The sequence below is a fragment of the Thrips palmi genome, unplaced genomic scaffold, assembly GCF_012932325.1.
Source record: "Thrips palmi isolate BJ-2018 unplaced genomic scaffold, TpBJ-2018v1 HiC_scaffold_16, whole genome shotgun sequence".
NCBI classification, from domain to species: Eukaryota; Metazoa; Arthropoda; class Insecta; order Thysanoptera; family Thripidae; genus Thrips; species Thrips palmi.
This window is the reverse complement of record NW_023144625.1, coordinates 8,138,941-8,157,668: the sequence shown is the minus strand read 5'-3', so window position 1 is coordinate 8,157,668 and position 18,728 is coordinate 8,138,941. Positions and strand designations below refer to the sequence as shown.

At 53.7% G+C, this 18,728-nt stretch overlaps 4 protein-coding genes across 4 annotated transcripts; 2 read left to right on the top strand and 2 right to left on the bottom strand.

Moving 5' to 3' along the window:
- Positions 1-1,464: 1,464 nt before the first annotated feature.
- On the top strand, positions 1,465-7,721 carry LOC117642961. The gene is made up of 7 exons (XM_034381598.1): positions 1,465-1,695; positions 1,885-1,901; positions 2,736-2,851; positions 2,942-3,405; positions 3,463-3,633; positions 3,787-5,670; positions 5,758-7,721. Exons 1-7 carry the CDS (start codon positions 1,465-1,467, stop codon positions 7,288-7,290), a joined length of 4,416 nt encoding a protein of 1,471 aa, XP_034237489.1. The 3' UTR covers positions 7,291-7,721.
- Positions 7,722-7,910: 189 nt separating this feature from the next.
- LOC117642618 (probable ATP-dependent RNA helicase DDX52) lies at positions 7,911-11,225 on the bottom strand. Its single transcript, XM_034380950.1, has 12 exons — positions 11,042-11,225; positions 10,190-10,819; positions 9,960-10,111; positions 9,755-9,858; positions 9,594-9,666; positions 9,306-9,509; positions 9,136-9,226; positions 8,930-9,052; positions 8,706-8,856; positions 8,531-8,606; positions 8,280-8,444; positions 7,911-8,206 (listed from the first exon to the last, which is right to left on the bottom strand). The coding sequence occupies exons 1-12, from the start codon at positions 11,126-11,128 to the stop codon at positions 7,960-7,962; spliced, it is 2,103 nt and encodes a 700-aa protein (XP_034236841.1). The 5' UTR covers positions 11,129-11,225; the 3' UTR covers positions 7,911-7,959.
- Positions 11,226-12,006: 781 nt separating this feature from the next.
- Positions 12,007-14,012, top strand: LOC117642655. Its single transcript, XM_034381068.1, has 6 exons — positions 12,007-12,625; positions 12,713-12,874; positions 12,956-13,092; positions 13,308-13,446; positions 13,564-13,693; positions 13,773-14,012. The coding sequence occupies exons 1-6, from the start codon at positions 12,203-12,205 to the stop codon at positions 13,871-13,873; spliced, it is 1,092 nt and encodes a 363-aa protein (XP_034236959.1). The 5' UTR covers positions 12,007-12,202; the 3' UTR covers positions 13,874-14,012.
- Positions 14,008-17,843, bottom strand: LOC117642654 (signal recognition particle receptor subunit alpha homolog). Its single transcript, XM_034381067.1, has 12 exons — positions 17,635-17,843; positions 17,237-17,434; positions 16,963-17,140; positions 16,721-16,874; positions 16,494-16,635; positions 16,250-16,395; positions 16,027-16,171; positions 15,749-15,940; positions 15,488-15,659; positions 15,214-15,341; positions 14,958-15,134; positions 14,008-14,862 (listed from the first exon to the last, which is right to left on the bottom strand). Exons 1-12 carry the CDS (start codon positions 17,749-17,751, stop codon positions 14,737-14,739), a joined length of 1,875 nt encoding a protein of 624 aa, XP_034236958.1. The 5' UTR covers positions 17,752-17,843; the 3' UTR covers positions 14,008-14,736.
- Positions 17,844-18,728: the final 885 nt, after the last annotated feature.

Here is an 18,728-nt window from a genome sequence, read left to right as displayed (position 1 = left end):
TTACAACCTCAGCAGGGTTATCTGTCTCCACTTACTTGCCTGCCTCGCCTGCCTCGCTTCTCGCTAGCTCGGTGGTGCGGAACAGTTCTCAAACTTCTTGAATGTGGAGCCCCCCACCCCCACCCCTTGGCCCCCGGTGGGGCGCGCGTCCCTGCTTATTGCACCGTCAGCCCGTTTCCTAGTGACGTCATCGGCGCGAGGAAAGCCAAACTCTTTCTCCCGCGACACTTTTGGCGGGACTTTTGTTAAATGGCGACACCGCTGTGGCGGGGCGGCGGGGGCAGGCGGGCCGGGCGGGGTCCCTGGAGGGGCACTCCGCCGCATCCTGCCCTCCTGCCGCCGCCTCGACTGCCCTGGGCGGCCCTGGGCCCCTGGGCCCCGAGGTGCAAAGCAGGATGCGGGGAGGACCGGGAGACAGGGCCCCGTGGGAAGGCGCGGCGCGGCTGCGGCTTCGCGGGTCCTTTTGGCCGTGGCGGAAAAGTCCGTCGGCATGATAGGCTTTTGGCGGCCGAAGGCGGAAAGCACGGAAGGCGCGAATGAGGCGGGAAATGGGGAAGGGGTGCGAGGCTATCGGCGAGGCCTGCCAATAAGTAGGGCAAGGAGTCATCGCGGCGCTGCGGCCATGCCGCCGCCATGCCGCCGCAACGCACACATGTCCGGAGGGAAGTGAAAACGAGCAATGGCATCGGGGATCGATTTCTCGCACCTGGAGGGCGGCACCGCAATCTCATTCCGTCTCTCTCGCACTCACGGGGCGTGCCGTGTGGGTGCGAGAGAGACGGCAATGAGCCTGGCGCCGCTCCGTGGGATAGTGAAGGAGCGGTGTGTCCCGATACGTAGATCGGTCGGTCATTTACTCTGAGGCGTTGGGCCGCTGGGCTCGGCCTGGTCGGCCGTCAACGCGGCGGGCTGCATCTCCTTGGCCAGGCGGGGCCGCCGGCCCGGGCCGCGCGAGGGGCGTGGCTGGCTGGCTGGCCGACGGGGACCGCACGCAGGCTATAAGTCTTCCGAACAGAAGCCGGCGCTGATGCGCGCCGCGAGGGCCACCCTGCGCTGCGGGCCACCCGGCACACTGCCGCCGTGCCGTCGACGAGCTGCCCGCGTGTCGGAATAAGGTCATTTATTTTTGTGACACTCGCTTTCAAAATTCCCCGTGGCGCCGTCCGTCGCTCCGCTCCCCTCCCCCCCCCTGCCACACGCCAGGTGACGTGATCGCCCTGCCTTGTGTGTTCCAGATTCTGCATTCCGTGTCCGGCGGTCCGGCGCCGAGCACGCGCGCCCTTCTTCGCGGAACCGGCTGCGCGGCGTGTCGTTGCGCGGCGGCACGGCGGCACGGCGATGCGGACATGATGGGACAGCATTAGGTGCCGCAGTAGGCCATGCCGGCCGTGCCCGTGTCCCTGCCCGAGGCCGCGGCCCGCGCGGCGCCCCTGCGGACGTAGCGCCAGCGCAGCCATCACCATCATGGTCAAGTGCGAGTCCGACCCCGACGGCGGCGGCGTCCCCGGCGGCACGGCCGCCATGCTGCTGGACGCGGGGGGCGGCTTCCGCCTCGACTCGGACGGCGGCCACGAGGCGGACGCCCTGGAGGCGCTCACCTGCACCTCGACGTCGGCCTCCTCCTACTCCATCTACAAGCAGCGCATCGACTCCATGTTCGACGAGACGCGCTCCCTGCTGTCCGGCTACGGCTACGTGAGCACGGCCGCCGCCACCGCCAACACCGCGGTGCCGGCGCCGCCACCGCTGCCCACCAGGTGGGTGCAGCCTGCAGCCGAGGGCCATTCGCATGCGCAACGCGTTCGCCCCACTGCTCGAGCTGCTTTTCATCAACAATCACTTGCCTATTTGTTTCGTTATCAATTTCGCGGTTTACGCGGGCAGTTAAGGGGCGCGGACTGGTCTGTCTCGTCTCGACTAGTCCTGCTTCGAGTCTCGGACTTCATCATTGAGATGAGTGCCCCGCCCCGCGCCGCCCCGCCCCGCCCTGCTGATTGATAGCTGGAGGCTCGCGGTTCGCGGCCCGCGGCCCGCGCTCGCAGGCTCGCCGAAGGAAACCTGTCAGCGCGGCGATTCGGCATTAGGCCGTGATGAGAACCGGAACGACGTGGGGCTGCACCGCGTCGCGTCCGCTCCTTGGTCCGCTCGGTCCGTTCAATTAGCTCCCTGCCGTCGGCTCGGCTCGGCTCGGCTCGGCTCGGCTCGGCGGTCCGTGTCGGTCGGACCCCGCCCCGCCCGGTCCGAACCGTCCGAACGCTACGGAGCGCTGTCGGTGGCCACAATGATGAATCTGTGCATACTGAGCAGGAATGCACCCGCGGAGGATTGTGTGAGCAGTGCGTGCCACTTTCGGATCGGCCGTGAGCACCGTGAGCAGCGTGAGCGTGAGGGAGAGACTGCTAGGCTCCAATTGTGCAGTGTCGGAGTCGGAGGGAGAAAGTCCTCGGCTGCCTGCTGCTGCGCTGCCACCTGCTGCTCATGTCAAACGACGGGGGGTCGTCGTCGCTAATTCGTCGAGCCGCGGACTGATTCCGAGAGTCGTTTTGGTCGCTCTGTCTCTCTCGCGCCTGTGGGGGTCGCCCCATGAGTGCGAGAGAGACAGAGCGACGGCTGGGGGAAGAGCGCTGCCGCGGCTGCCGCTGACGGACTGACGGCGGGCCTCGGCCTGGGACTCCGTAGGACTCCGTGACCGACTGGCGGCTTCGCTGGCTTCGCTCACACCATCCTTGTTGCAGGCTGGAGGCCGCGGCGCGGACAGAGGCGGAGCGGCGCTCGAGGAAGAACGCCAACGCGGTGCAGGCCCGCATCGAGAAGATGTTCGCCGAGATGTCCACCGGCGGCTCGCGCAGCGGTAAGCTTCCCTCGGACAGGCCCGGCCGTTTCATGTCCATAGGGGAAACTTCTTCAAATTAATATGTACACTGAACTGTACCTGTTGCAGGCCTGGTGGAGCAACGCTTCTCCGTGGACTACCTCGGGTCCGTGCCGCTCGTGGACAAGGTGACCACGCTGCAGGGACTGCAGGGCCCGCTCAAGGACCTTTACTTCGGCTACCGGCGCGCACGGCGCGGCTCGCAGGCTGGCGCCGAGCCTGCCACCGCCGAGGCCAAGCAGTGCGGGCAGCAGCCGCTGTGGACGCCCGGCTTCCTGGAGATCTCCGGCAACGGGCTCCGCGTGCACCACGCCCTCCCCGACGACCAGCAGGCCGGCAGCCTGGGCCAGCTGGAGCAGCTCAACCCGTTCCCCAGGATCGCCGTGTGGGCCGCCGTGCAGTTCGTGTGCCGCGAGCGCGCCGCCACGGCCCAGGCCATGGAGTGCGCCTTCCTGCCGCTGATCCCGGACCCCGCCCACGGCGGCGTGGACAAGGACGCCCTCTTCCGCGACCTGAGCGGCGCCGAGGAGCGCGTCATCCGCTCCATGCGCAGCATCCTGCGGCCCGGGGCCGACGCCGCCGACAACGAGGACGGCCACCGCGCGCCCATGTTCGCCGTGGTGATGCGCGGCAAGGACAAGGCGGGCGCCTCGCGGCAACTCGAGTGCCATGGCTTCGTGTGCGCGTCGTCGGAGGACGCCATCATCATGGCCGCCAACCTGTACCAGGCGCTCATGGCCAGCATGCGGACGGCCGCGGCGGCACACGCCAGCAGCACCGCGGCAGAGGGCGCGGCGGCGGGCATCGCCGCGGCGGTGGCGTCGTCCGCCATGGACGCACCACCCAGCGGCGGCAGCAACAGCGGCAGCGCGCCGCGCCTCCTTGGGGGTCGCGAAGCGAGGATGCACCACGAGAACGGCATCGGGCGGCTGAGCATCGCGGGCAGCGTGTGCGGCGACGGCCCGGCCGCGGACTCGGGTTCGGGGCTGGGCTCCATCACGGCCTCGCTGTCCGGCGCGGGGACGTCGGCGGAGAGCAGCTGCAGCAACGTGGACAGGACTCCCGAGGACGCGGCGAGCTTGGCTGCCCTGCAGGCCACCAAGCAGGCTGCGAGGCAGCCCGTCAAGCAGCCCGTCAAGCAGCCCATCAAGCAAGGCGCCCAGCCCAAGAGGGGCTCGCCACCCCCACTGCCCAAGGTGCCTCCCCCGGTGCCGAAGCGACCGCCGAGGAAGAAGAAGACCTCGGGATCCTCCACGGACGGCGAGGACCTCATCGTCCTGGAGGACACCAGCGAGCTGCCTCGCAACGGCAAGGCCACCGTGTCCTCCATCCGAGGCAGCTACCTGCCCAGGGCGGGGGGTGGCGATCGCAGCGGGGGCGGCCCGGGCCGCTCGGCCGGCATGCGGCGGTCTCAGTCGGGCCTCATTCCCACCCCGGAAGTGGGCTGCGGCACTGGCTCGAGCGCGCCGGGGGACATCCTGACCAAGGTGGCCATCCCCCGCAGCCACAGCTTCCTCAACGCCAACGGGCCGCTGACGCGCTACAGCCGCCGGCCGCCCAGCCACACGCGGCCGCCGGGTACCGTGGACCCGACCGCAGGCTCGGCCGCCCTCCACGGCGGAGGCGGCATGGGTCGCGCGGGGGGCGGTGGAGGTGGCAGCCCTCTCGGCTTCAACGAGCTGTTCACCGAGTTTCGCCAGCAGGAGGGCCTCGACAGCCTGGACGACATCCTGGGCGCTATCATCGACGCCGAGGGCATGTCCTTCAACGACCTCAAGCCCATCTACAAGGAGTTCCTGCTCAAGCTGGCGCTGACGCTGACCAAGGACGAGCTGTACCACCGCAGCAAGGCCATCATGCGGCGGCAGCGCAAGAAGCAGCTCCTGGGCGCGGGCCGCTCCAGCCGGCGCAGGGGCATCGCCTACACGGCCGTGTACATCAAGAAGGCCGTGCGCCGCTCCATCAACAAGCTGCGGCCCAGCAAGCGCCTCGGCCTCGGCAAGCTGCTCTTCAGCGACAAGGCCAAGGCCGCGGCGCCCAAGGCCAAGGTCATCGCGCACAAGAGCAAGTGCAAGAAGAGGGCCAAGCCCGTGGCCGTCGTGTCGTCCTCGTCCATCTCGTCGTACCCGTCGTCCAACTTCCGCATGAGTCGCCGGCCCAGCATCAGCGTGAGCCAGGCGGCCAACGCGGCGTGCAACGTCAACGTCAACGTGAGCATCAACAACCGCGCCGCCAGCAACGTCACCAACGTGACCGGCAACAAGGCGCGTTTGCCGCGACGCCGCAGCAGCAGGAGGAGCAGCCGGCACCACCAGTCCGCGCTGCCGCCGCCCGTCACCAGCACCTCGGAGGACAGCGACTTCTTCACCATGATCCGCTGCGACTCGGCGCGCGGCGGCCGGCCGGGGGCGGCCACGGCGTGGGGCACCAAGGGCGGCGCTGGCACGGCCGGCGGTACGGGTGGCGGTATGAACCGATCGTCCAGCGGCTACGTGTCCTGCTCGGACTGCAGCTACGACAGCGAGTCCTGCACGTGCCTGTCCGCGGAGCGCTGCTACTGCTCGCTGTCCAAGTACCGGCCGCACCCCGGCGCGCTGCCCGGCAAGCTCCCCAACGGGCTGGCCAACGGCCTGGCCAACGGCTTCAGCGACCGTCTGAGCTCCCTGCCGCCGACGGCACTCTCGGGGCAGCCTCACGTCTGCGGCTGCGACACGGACTCGTGCCAGGGCAGCGACAAGTGCTACTGCACCCAGCGCACCCACAAGGGCGACCCGCTGCCGTCCCTCGCGCCGTCCGCGGCGTGCTCGAGGCGCAGCGCGCGCGGCCACGGTCACCAGGGCCACGCGCACCAAGGCCACGGCCACCAGGGCCACGGGCCGCGACAGCGACAGCGGCGAGGCTCCAGCGCGTCGGCCGTGCACATGACCACCGCCACCGCCACGCCGCCACCCGCCAACATCTTCGAGCAGCTGCGACAACAAGGATTCGCCGCGTCCGACTCGAGCCTGTCGCGCGCCGAGTCCCCGATGACGGCCTGGTGCAAGAACGAGTCCCGCGTGTCCCACGGCGCGCGCCACCGCGGCAGCAGCGGCGGAAACGCGGGGGGCGAGCGACGACGACAGCGCGCGGCCTCGTCCGCGGGGAGCATGCGGTCGTCCAGGAGCCTCGAGTTCCTGCAAGGCCCACTGCTCGGGCACCTGCAGGGCCAGCACCTACTGCCGCAGCAGCAGTACCCCGGGCCGCAGGGCTCCATCTGGGACCGGCCCGGCGGAAAGCCACCCAAGGGCAAGGGCAAGGCCTCCAAGGCCTCCAAGGCCTCCAAGCAGTCCCCCAGCAAGGCCGTGTTGGATGGCTTCGGCTCGGCGCGCAGTCGCTGCCCCAGCAGGATGGACATGTACCGCTCCAGCTCGCGGTCCTGCTCGTACGTGGCAGCCGCCGTGCTGGAGCCCCTAGGCCTCGGACACAGCATGGGCTCTGGGCGGCACGGCCGGTCTCGTTCCGGTTCCACGTCTGGCCTCGGCCTCGGCCCCCACCAGAGCAGAGCCGCGTCGCGCGCAGGCAGCAGGCCATGCAGTAGGCCGTGCAGCAGGCCGTCCAGCCGCGCGGGCAGTCACTCCGGCAGCTGGGTGTGCGAGGACGAGGACGCCGACGAGCCCGTGGACGAGACCGTGGACGAGGACGACGTTCATCTTCTGCTGGGCGATGCGTCGTCATCCTCTCGGCGCCAGTCCTCTCGCTTGCAGGCGCGCCAGGCTCGGCAGCAGCGGAAGGTGCTGGTCGTGTCGGCCCGCGACCCCACCGGCCGCGTCATCTACATGGGGTCGTCGGCGTCGGCCTCGGCCAACGGTGCCAGCAGGGCGCGGCAGGACAGGCAGGACGCTGCGCAGGGCCTCGGCCAAGCCGTCAAGGCCGGCCAGTTCTTCCCCCGGGCGTCGCTGTCGCACGGTTCGTCCAGCCGTCGGCAGTCGCGGGGCAGCATGTCTCGGAACGGTCTGGACCTCGGCATAGGGCTCGGCGTGGGGCACGCCGCGCTCACGGCCAAAACGTCGGACCGGTCGGACTCGTACCCGGACCGCCCCAACGGCAGCATCACCAGCATGGCCGTGACCGGCGAGGCCCTGTCCGTCAAGAAGTCAGCCGAGATCGCCGCCCTCTTCACGGGCGTCAAAGTGAGCCAGACCACGGACATCGTGGCCACGGCGCGCAGCACGGACTGCACCGTCACGGACAGCAGGGACAGCAGCACGACGACGGGCGACGGCGACGGCGAGGACATGGTGTACAGCTCGCTGGACGGCCGCGGACAGGGCCAGGGCGGCCCAGGCGGTCAGGCACAACGCGCGCGCCCGGGCATGTACCTGAGCCACACCGTCAGTGTCGGCAGCAGCCTGGAGAACAGTCTGGGCTACCTGCCGTAGTCGGTACCTACGTATCTGGGTTCTTAGGGTAGGTAGTCTCGGGGAACCGACATCATTCAAGTCAGCCCCAAGAAAGGGGCGAAAGTGTTCACGAAAACTTAAGAGTAAAAGTGTCTTGTGATTTGTAAAAAAATTATGCTGTAGCACTCAGGTGGGGTGTACTTCAATCAACTAACAAATTGGTATTTTTCTCGCAACACAAAATTGTTGTTAAGTGATATGCGGTAATGTTATTATGATATTTTTATAATTTATTTTCTATAGTTTTTATACTGTGATGGGTGTGACTGATAAAAGTATATTACAACGTTTGAATAGAGGACTTAGTAAGTTGCCCTGTGTGGATTTTAATTTTAATCGTATGTATAATGCCATTACATGTTCTTTAAATAAAATCCTCATCGTGAGAACAATGTGTATAGCTGTTCAGATACTTGTCTTTTTAATCTTCCTTCCAACGTCCCTTCATTCCTTGCTGCAAGGGTTCAGAGTCAAATATGTGGTCTACCTTCCGGGCAATTGGTAGTAATGCAGTAATAGTGATCTGCTGATCCCTTGCCTTGTGTGACTCATTTTAATAATTGGGAATTGATACTTCTTAAAATGATAGAGCCAATAAATAAAGTTTTCATTTTTTATTATAACAGATTTTCTTTTAAACAATACATTTTAAGCCTTGGAGTCTGATTTCTTCTTCTTCTTCTTCTTGAAATTGGTTTTCTTCTGTGAAGATCCATTGCTGTGCCCTTCTTGAATTTTCTCAGTCTTTTTAGATGAGTTATTACCTGACACTTTCCGTTTCTTCTTACTTCCACCAGAAATAGATTCTTCTGCCTTCCTCTTCTTGATCACCTTTGGCTTCTCAGGTAGAGGAGGTAGACCTTTCTTTCTCCTTTTACCATTTTCAATTTTTCGCCTGAAATAAAACTTAAAGTTAAAAAGAGAATATTGTAACATACAAGAAGATATTCAATTAAATAAATACATACTGTAAGTTCTCCTGTTTCTGTTTCTCTCTCAAGGGAACTGTAGATATACTTTCACGCTCAGGTGCATGGTTCTCGCGCTCTCGACGCACTTTTTTAGTCACTTTTTTCATTTCAAGCATGTAAGCAGGGACATCACAACCAGAATCTTTCATCACAGTGGCAATGCTGTTTGAGAGACAAAAGATACATTATTAGCAAACAACAAAAATACAGACAGAACCATTCACATCCAAAAGTACGTTGACTTTTACCTTCTCAAAATAGCAGAATCTGATACAGTGAAAAAAGTGACAGCTCTCCCTTCTCTCCCTGCACGGCCAGTTCTACCTGAAAAGAAATTCCCAACATGTTAGATCTCAGATATGAGAAATGTGAAGGAGTAAAGGTGTACAGAAACAAGATCGATATTGAAAGAAATCATCTTACCTATTCTGTGAATATATGATACAGCAGAAGGAGGGAAATCATAGTTTATAACCAAATTAACTCCTTTGAAATCAATACCTCTCCCCATAAGCTCTGTACATATAAGGACCCATATCTTCCCTTCCCTAAAACTTCTTACTACGTTGTCTCTCTGCAACAAGGAAAAGAAAATCCAGTCACGCACATACAGAAGATATCAAAACACAATCATAGGAAAATCATACCTGAAGTTGGGTGCGCTCTGAATGAATAACATCAACATTAATTCCATCATAAAGAAGCTCAGAGAATAACTCCTTTGCTCTGTCCTTAGACTGGACAAATACAAGCACAGGTGGCTGTAAACCCTGTATAACATAGAGAGCATGTCATGCAAACAGAAGAGGCACTAAAAATGCTCACACATGTGACATTTTAAGTCAGTTCCTACCTTACTGATCATTTCTCGCATAGCTATCAGTTTCCCTTGTTCACCTCCAACAAACACTAGTTCCTGCTTCACTTTATCTGTTGTTGTATTCCTAATTGGTGCAAAAGACAAAGTTCAATAAAAGGTAAATACTAGACAAAACTACAAGTTTTCAAACTTTAAGGACATACCTGTGGCCCACAGTGACAGCAATTAACCCTTTGAGGTTTTGCTTGCACCATTTTGCTACATGAGCTCCATGAGTAGCACTAAACATACCCCTCTTTATGTTCTTGGATTCACAAGCCTGATAAATAGCTGCTAGTTGATCTCGAAAACCCCTTGGGCCTGCTTCAAACAATTTGTCAGACTCATCAACAATAAGCCACTGTACACTGAAAATAATAGGAAATTAATACACTATCATGAGAAAAATTCATATTTACAGAGTAAAACCATTTTTTTTTTTTTTTAAGTACCTCTTTAATGATATAATGGCTGGTTCCTGATTCAGGAGAAAAAGAAGCCTATTGGGGGTGGTGATAAGAATATCTGGAAATTAGATTAAAAGTAAAATTAGATAGCTAAACAGAGGACAGTTTTCTTTTTGTATTTCCTCAAATATCACATCTACACTCACCAAATTTATTTGTCTTTGCAAGGTTTAGCTTGGCATTGGTTAAATTTACTTTACTAATTATGTGTACATTGAGTCCAGTATTTTCTGCAAGTCGCTGACATTCTCTAAAGTGGGGTAGGACAACAATGAAAATGGGAAATTATACTTCTTGACAAGTCTAAGGCTGACTAAAAATATCAAAATGAAAGTAAGTTCCATGTGTTACCTATGAGTTTGTTTGGCCAATTCTCTTGTTGGACTAACAATCACAGCACGGATACCATCCCTTCTTAATCCTCTCAAATTGTGAAGTAATGGCAACAAAAATGCAGCCGTCTTACCAGATCCAGTAGGAGCACAGGCTAGTATTTGTCGGTTCTAAAATGTTGAATATTAAAATAAATTAGACTACAAAGAAGGTGTGTAAATGGTCATATTGTAATAAAAGCCCTTTACCTTCAGCATGACAGGCCATGTTTGAGACTGAATTGGTGTAGGTTCAGTGTACCCTGATTTGCGAAGGTTGTTAATCAGATTGGAGGATACACCATAAATTGTTTGCAAATCGTCAAATGATTCAATTGGGGCAGGAACACCATCGCCACTAATAGATAATCGGAGCTTCTTCCGAATAGCATTAATTCTTTCTTCTTCTTGAGCTTTCAACTTCTCTTCAGGAGATAACTTTTTCTTATGCAGTTTTTTTTCCTTTTTAACAGTGATAAGTTTACCACTTTGGTCAGAAGACATATCTCCAAGAAGAGTAAGAGGCTTATCATTGTCTTGTATCACTTTAACTTCATCTTCCAAATCAAGTTCACTTCCATTATGTCGTCTGTTTTTCCGAGGCATTTCTTGCTGACTCTCGTTGGGACTGTCATCGTCATCGTCATCGTTGTCATCATCGTCGTCATCACTGTCATCATATTCCCCATGACTGTCATCCTCATCACTGCCTGAATCCAAACTTTTCTTTGGATCTGCATCATCATCATCATCAGAGCCAGCATCACTCCCTGCTTTCATCCATTCTTCTGCAGCATTGAATACCTCCTCTTTTTTCACTTGAACTGGACCAAGCGGTTTCTAGAAAACACAGCAAAATGTTAGGGATGTTATACTGGCATTAATAAATTACATTCAATTGATGGGACAAAATGAAACGAAACTGAAGAATTAAATTAGAGTGTGTTTTGACAGAGATAAAAGCCATGTTCAAAAAATTAATGCAAACTAAACAGTCACAAGAAGGAAAACATAACCCTCTCGAACACGTTAGATGTGCAGCAGACAGGACTGTACACTGACCTCTGCATGGGCTACAGACGGTCCGAATTTTTTTCTGTTAAATCTGACTCCGTTGGATAGTTTCTTAAATAGATCGTGAGCATCCATATTTGCGTCGTTTCATAAATTTACAAATATATATGTATGCTTAAAATCACAACACATGCAAGGAGGGGAGAAGAAGTGGGGAGTAAGAAAAGTCACGCAGCATGTCCAGGCAAGGAGATGGGAGTAAAAAACCTCTTGTAATGAGATTAATTTTTATTTATTTTAAGACAACACCATTCATTTCAGACGAAATGCTGAAAAAACTGGACAAGTGAAAATTTAATGTGGTACACATTTTTAGCGGGCATACCTAAAAATGAGATCATCTATACATCCCCTTCAGAAAAGCTATGTTGGCAAACCTGCTACCTGCCATTGGCGCCACACTACAAATATTGAAACGACCTCTCCCGGTGAGGTCAGAGTGGTGCGAGGTGCATTGATGCGGTACGTGCAGTGCCACTGACTTAAATGTTAATCGGACGCGAAAGGGGAAGGAGACTTTGTGTGGAAGGCGTTTAGTCGGTAAGGCGAGTGCGTTCCGAAAGGGCGCGCGGCGCCTGCGCACTGTACTGCGGCACTGCCTCCAGGTTGCAGTGCAGGGCGCAGGGGGTGGAGGGAGTGAGGGGGGGATCGATAGCCGCCTCTAGGAAGTCGACGACCCCTTGGGCCTTGCAGGCCCTTGTGGCATGAGGCACCCGCAGTGCCCCTGGGCTCAGAAAAGCATTCTCAGTTGCCGCACAGTGTAAAACACGCGCACGGGGATCATTTCCTAACGTAAAGATCTGTACTGCGGTTGATCATTTCTGCTGTTGGGCCTTCCCCGAAGCAGCGTCCAAAGGGGGTGGGGGTACCCCAGCTGGCGACCCCGGCGGTCCAGGGGGCCGTGCGCCCCACCACAGATCCATACCTAAACAAAACGCCCCAGTGCGGACGTGGCACCCCCTCAGGCAGGTCGCCCCTCGCAGCATCCGCAGCCCACTTCCCCGAGTGAGGGTTCGCGGCCGTGCTGCCCGCGCAGCGTTCCCCGGAGCCGAAAGTCGAGTCCACGTGGGAAACCGGGCCTGTGTCGTGAGCCCGGTCCAGCCTTCGAGGGTCCTGCAGCTCAACAAGCCACCAGAGAGAGAGAGAGAGATGGCCGGCGAGAAGGCGTCCAGGCGGCGCGGCACTCAAGGCTCGCTGCACCGCGACATGGCGTACGACGACAAGCTTCGCGCCCTCAACGAGGAGCTGCTGTCCTTCCACCAGTACTGCCAGCAGGCGGGCTTCACCGCCGAGGAGATGGAGGTGATCTGCGCCCCGCTGGTGGACGCGGTGCGGGCGGCGCGGCTCCGCTCCACGGCCAAGACGACGGCCTTGGTGCTCGTGGCGGTGGGCGTGATCGCGCTGCTGGCCGGCACCGTGTCCACCAGCCCCAGCCTGCACCTCACCGCGCTGGGCAGGCTGGTCATGATCAAGGTGCTGCCGTTCTGGGACTGGACCTCCATCTTCTACGAGTCGTGCCTGGTGGCCAACCCCTTCTTCGGGCCGCCGCCATTCGCCGAGGAGGATTGCATCGTGAGTGTCCCGGACAGTACGCGCGGTACGCGGTGATTCACTCCTGAGTTTACTTCTGGTTTTCATCATCTTGCGATTTAATTTCAGGCGTGTGAGTCACTGGAGCGCGTCGACCGTCTCGCTGGAGTGTCCTACGACCACCTCCTGGACAACTACCTGAGCAGGGACGCCCCCGCCATCGTGGTGGACGCCATGGAGAGCTGGCCGGTCATGGCCACGGACCACTTCTACTTCGACAACATCACTCAGGTGAGTAGAGAGGCCGAGAGTGGGAGAGTCCAAGTCGCGTCAGTTTTGACACCTGCGTGACTGCCTGGCCGTGCCCTACAGATCTACCTCGAGGACGACAAGCTGCTGGACACCGTGCCCTGCATCTTGACCAGCAACCTGCGCACCGGATCGTCGGACCTGCACTCCTTCCTCAAGCGCATCCGGAACCCGTCGGTCGAAAAGTGGTTCGTCCACTGGTGAGTGCGCGAGCGCCTGCGGAGTCCGGGATAGGCAGCCCGCCAAGCAGATCGTGCCTGGCGGGACTGCCTATGCTCGACTTCGCGGGCGCCATATCTGTGGCGGTAGAGTCCTGGCGAGGCTGCCGCACGAGCTACGGTTGCTCTTCTTCCCAATCGCATTTAGCGGGTATCCAATTTCATGAGCAACACTCACTACCATAAAACATGTGCAGGCAAAACTGCGACATCCACGCCGTGAAGGCGCTCCGGAGAATGTACCAGAGGCCCTACTTCCTCTCCAACTCGGTGTCCCCAGCGCACTTCAACTGGGTGCTCATGTCCTCCAACTACAACACCAGCGTTTACAAGAAGGTGAGCGCCACCCGACGGCATTGCGCTACTCTGAAGAGCCTGAGCTCTCCCAGGGGCTGGGGGCTGGGCCCGCTGCCAAGTCATATTTTTCATGTTTTCATCCGATGTGTTTTTCAGGTCGAGCCTGACTCGGGTTTGATCATGCTGGCTCAACTGCGAGGCTCCACAGCCTTTCGCCTAACACCTCACAAGACCTGCAACTCGTCGTGCTCTCAACTATTGGGAAATTTGCACGAGGGAGAAATGTGTAAGTTTGTTGCAAGTGGATTTCCTTTTCTTAGGACTAGGCACTACCTATTAAATACGCTCATGTTTCTTTATTTCAGTGGTCTTCACCAATTTCATCTGGTCATTTGAGTATTTCCCAGGCCGGAACTTAGATAATGTGGCAATTCTCACAGAGACAGTGTGGGGAGAAAATCTTTAACTTACCAATGTGCATAAATTTAGAATTAATCTTTCAGCTTATGAGTGAACGACTCAGCCTCACCGTGTTCATTCTTCAATAGTGTATAAAAGCCATGCATTTTATAAATTGCAACGGAAAAATAAAATGCATAATGAAATCTTTAGAAGATTTATTCGCAATCTTAAAAGTACATAACAATACATGCTATAAAAATATCAACAAGACATTGTTCCAATGAACACCAATCTTTAACAGTCTCAATACATAGTGTGAGCTTAAAGACAAGAGAGAACAACTCTAGACGAGTCTGTATCAATCATCATTTTAAAAATGAAGAAGCAAGTGGTTTGACACACACAAATAAATATTAAATTTCTCTTTAAAAATCAATTTTTATAGAAAACAGTTTCTTTTAGGACAAAAGAAAACAAACAGACAAGACAAGAAAACACAATTATACCATACAGCATTATTTGTACATACTATAAATCACAATCTTCTCAGAACATAAATCAATAGATAATGCCCCAATTCTTACCTATTCCTCTCAATAAAAATCAACACACAATGGCAAATACAGAGGAATGACAAAAATGCAGTATTATACATCCTTTTTTTCATTTCCAACATTTTTTTTTCCTTTTATAAATAGTGACAGGTGCACCATTTCAAAAAATTTCAGAAAGAAAATAATGTGTAACTTGATGATTGCAACTCATGGTCAGGCAAAACAAGTAACAACATAGGTAACTATCAAGCTCACATGCTGAGACTTCTTATAGCATGATGTGAAAACAAAAGAAGAGTATAGATATTTCATGAAGACTTCAAAACCATATCCAATGTGATAGAACATGAGATGATGAAATTATGTGACATTTTTATTTCATGAGAGCATGCACAACAGCCTTTGCATTGAGAGCCTTGAGATCTGTATAGGTTTGGCCGGTACCGACGAAAACAATTGGTTGTCCAGTGATGTAAGTCATGGAAATAGCTGCACCAACCTAGAAATTTTAACAAAGAAAAAAGATTAAGAAAGAAAGTTGCAAAAAAAATAATATCAAGGTAGGGTGGCAGCCCAAAGAAAATGAATGCAAACCTTGTCATCAATTGTGTCAAACTTAGTTAACACAATACCGTCAATGAGATGAGGATTCACAGCAGATGAATTATCTGCCATTGCTTGATTGAACTTAACCAACTGATCTACAGCTTCATTTCCAACCAGAGCCTCACCCACAAAGAGGACCAAATCAGGTTCATTGACTTTCACAAGCTGGAGAAAAAAAGTTGTAGGTAATAATGGAGGTACTGGAAAATTAAAGAATCTAGCCAATCTCATGGTGCAACATTACCTTAGCCAGAGCAATCATTAGTGGTCCATTATCTTGCATGCGACCAGCCGTGTCAATCAAAACCACATCCATTTTCGAATCCCGAGCAAAATTAATTGCTTCCAGGGCAATGCCAGCAGCATCCTTGCCTACAAAAGGAGAGCTATTAATTTAAAACCACAATGCAAAGTCACGGAATTATGTAATAATATTAATATTATTATAGGTGGTTGTCAATAATAATAATAATAATAATAATATTCTAATGTTATTTATGTATGAACTTCAAACGTACCATAACCCTTTTCATACAAATTGACCATTTGGCGCCCTCCATGTCGTTCAGGAGGGTGTAGGGCATTCAAATGACGAGTATGGGTGCGTAGCTGCTCAACAGCACCAGCTCTGAAGGTATCACAAGCAGCAATCAAAACTTGGAGGTTGTTTTCAATCAACCAGAAGCAAATCTAAAAGTAAACAAAAAATATGTAGTAAAAAAAGGTTGTTTAGTCTTTGTATCTTTGAAATAACTACAAGAAGTGAAACACAAACTTACCTTTGCTAGGTTGGTAGATTTTCCAACCCCATTCACACCACAGAAAGCCATGACAAAAGGCCGGCCCTGCTTGCGAGCTTCCAAAGCATCTCGCAAAATGTCAATACGACGACGAGGAGACAAAATTTGCACTAAAGACTCCGTCAAGGTGTTTTTTACAGTAGATGCAACAGTTTCAAAAGTACCAATTACCTAGAAGGAAAAAGTCAGACAGATATATCAAATTATAATATTTGTAAAGAAAACAATAAAAGGGTTTCCTAAGACATAATGCTCACTTTTCCTTCAAGTTTGGCAGCCACAGAGTCACATAACTTAACAGCAATATCAGCAGCAACATTTTTAGCGATCAGGTGATCTCGTAGCTTATCAAGGCAAGGCTGCATGGTTTCTTGGCTCAAGTTCTTACTGCCCACCAATCCCCTGTTTGAAAGAAGAGATAAAATTAGAATTGATTTAATTTATAATTTGACAAAAAACTGAAGTAAGTAAATAACTTACTTGAATATAGAGAAAACACCACCGCTTTTAGCAGCTGGTTTTGTTTGGGTGGCAACTTCCTCTTCATCCTCTTCTCCCTCATCATATTCATCAGAGTCACTTTCAACTTCAATATCTTTAATGCCACCAACCATACGGCCAACCATCTGCAACAGAAAGGTCAAATTGTTTGATAGCATTGACTTATTGGATCACCACAGTATTATAGATCAGGACTAAAACATGACTTCTGACTGGCACTCACATTGGATGCTGGAGTGAAATCAGATGTAGCATCCTCGGGTTTATCCTTGGAACGGTCAAGACTAGTCATATCTTTAGCATTGCCTCCTAATTCCCAAACTCGGGGTTTCTTGCCTTCTTTGCTTGGCTTAGGGCTCTTAGTGCTGCAATATGTTAAAAGGAAAAATTTAGCAACCAAACAAAAGTTAGAAGGAGCTCTCAAGAAGAGACAAAACAAAATATGCTTACCTTTCCTTCTTTTTTGGTCCAGCAGCCATTTTCTGAGCAAGCCGCAACCTGTTCTGAATCAGCACATCTTCAGAAATACCATTGCCATTTGAAGCGGGGGCAGTGGATGCAGGAGATGGGGGAGTTTCAATCTTCGGAGGCTCAGATATTTTCACTGCAAAGAATAAGCATTTTTTTCTACAGGCCCAGCAAACATCTTGATGACTTGTAAGCAAACTTGTTTTTTGTTTTGAATATGTTACCTTTTTTCTGCTTATTTTCCTTGTCTTCCCCTTTCCTTTCAATCATAGATGAGACAGTCTTCTTGGATTTCAAAGATTCTCCAAAGGAACGCATCTGTTTCGGTAACTTTGCTTGAGATCTTCCCCAGTCCTCCGCAGCTTGCAACACTCTCTGGAATGACTTGGTAAACTCGAAGCTCTACAGGTAGAAAACAATCCATGGTGATAATAAAAACTCTGCTTCCTGCAGCTTAAATGAAATGTACGTACATGTTAAATGATTGTTAATTGTTACCTGAAAATATCTTCCATTCTGCAAATCATCCTTATACTTGTCTCGAAACTCCAGATGGATGTCGGTCAAGAACTTGTCAACGTAAGCTAGCTGCAGAATTTTTTGGAAAGCGACCACAAAGACCAGCTCAAACTCATTGTCAAGCTTGTACTTTAATGTCAGAGCATTATGGTCAAAATTTTGATTTCCAGTACGTTCCTGTCAAAATGTAACAGATGACATTGAGTTAGGCAACATATGGGACATGAACGAAAACAAGGGCACTTTAAGTCAAATGTTGATAAGAAATAAATGTGTTCTAAAACGATAACGCCATGAAAAGGCAAAGGAAAAATCGCCAAATTAACATAAAGTGTTGCTCAGTCATCAATTCAGGTTAAGTCTCTCCCTGGACTTACCTGCAGAATAACAGTACGAATCAAGGCATTTACTGAAGGAGTAAATATGTCCTTCGTACTTTGAAAGCACCATAGCACAATTCCACCCTTGCTGAAAATTGTAAAAAGGTCCAACATTTTGAATCAAGCGAAAACACGAAGTTTCCTTGCAGTTTCAAACAGATGTTTACAAAGACTCGCAGAAAGCACGACAACACGTCACTCGGTACAATCGATTATCCCACCGGCACTTTCGAGACAATCGAAAGCGAAGTGAAAGGAGGGAGGAGCGGAAGCGGAAGCGGCGGTACAGTGTGGCGGCAAATTTCAAGTGATGCAAAGTGGATCGGCGCGGATCTTGTATCAACCTGTTTTGCCACCTATTCCCTGTATTACCGGACGCTTCTTGCTGTAATACTTTGGAATCCGTATTACTTTGTCCACGGTTTAGGTGATCGAGTCGGTTACCCTCGACGCACGACGTTACTGAATCGTGGCTGGCTGGCTGGGCGGCTGGAAAGATGAGAACAAATGTGCCCTAACGAAACAAGTGGCGCGGTTTCAAGGACGTTCACCATCATTTCGACAAAAGCGGACTCAAGTCGTATCCAACACAGTCGGGTCCTCCTTCCACGACAAGGTTTCAGCCAGGCCCCTCCCAGTGCGTATCACGTACGGCGTGTGTCGTTTTATCAGTCCTGACAGTTTTCTCGACGTGTTCTTTTTCTGTGACAGGTTCGCTTGCGGGAGCTCTGGGGCGCGCTGTGCTGGCGCTGTGTCGGTGGGGCGGAGGGGCAGGGCGGTGGCATTCCCCAGAAGGGTCGAAGCATCGAACCATGAGAGAAGATATCGAACGAGCGCGCGGAGTGGAACCGGTGGAACGGTGGAGGTAGCGTGCGGGGCAGGCCGGTCGCCGGGCCCCACCGTGCCCCGGGGGCGTGGACCTCGGGGGGCTCACGGCCGCGTGGCCGTGGCTGCATGCTGAGCATGTTGGGTACACCGGCGTGCCGGTGCCGTGTCCAGCGCGCCCAGCCCAGCGCAGCGCGTCACTAACCACACCCAGAGCAAACGCCAGGAACTGGTCTGGGTCGACGCCACGGTCGCTGCCGGTGCCG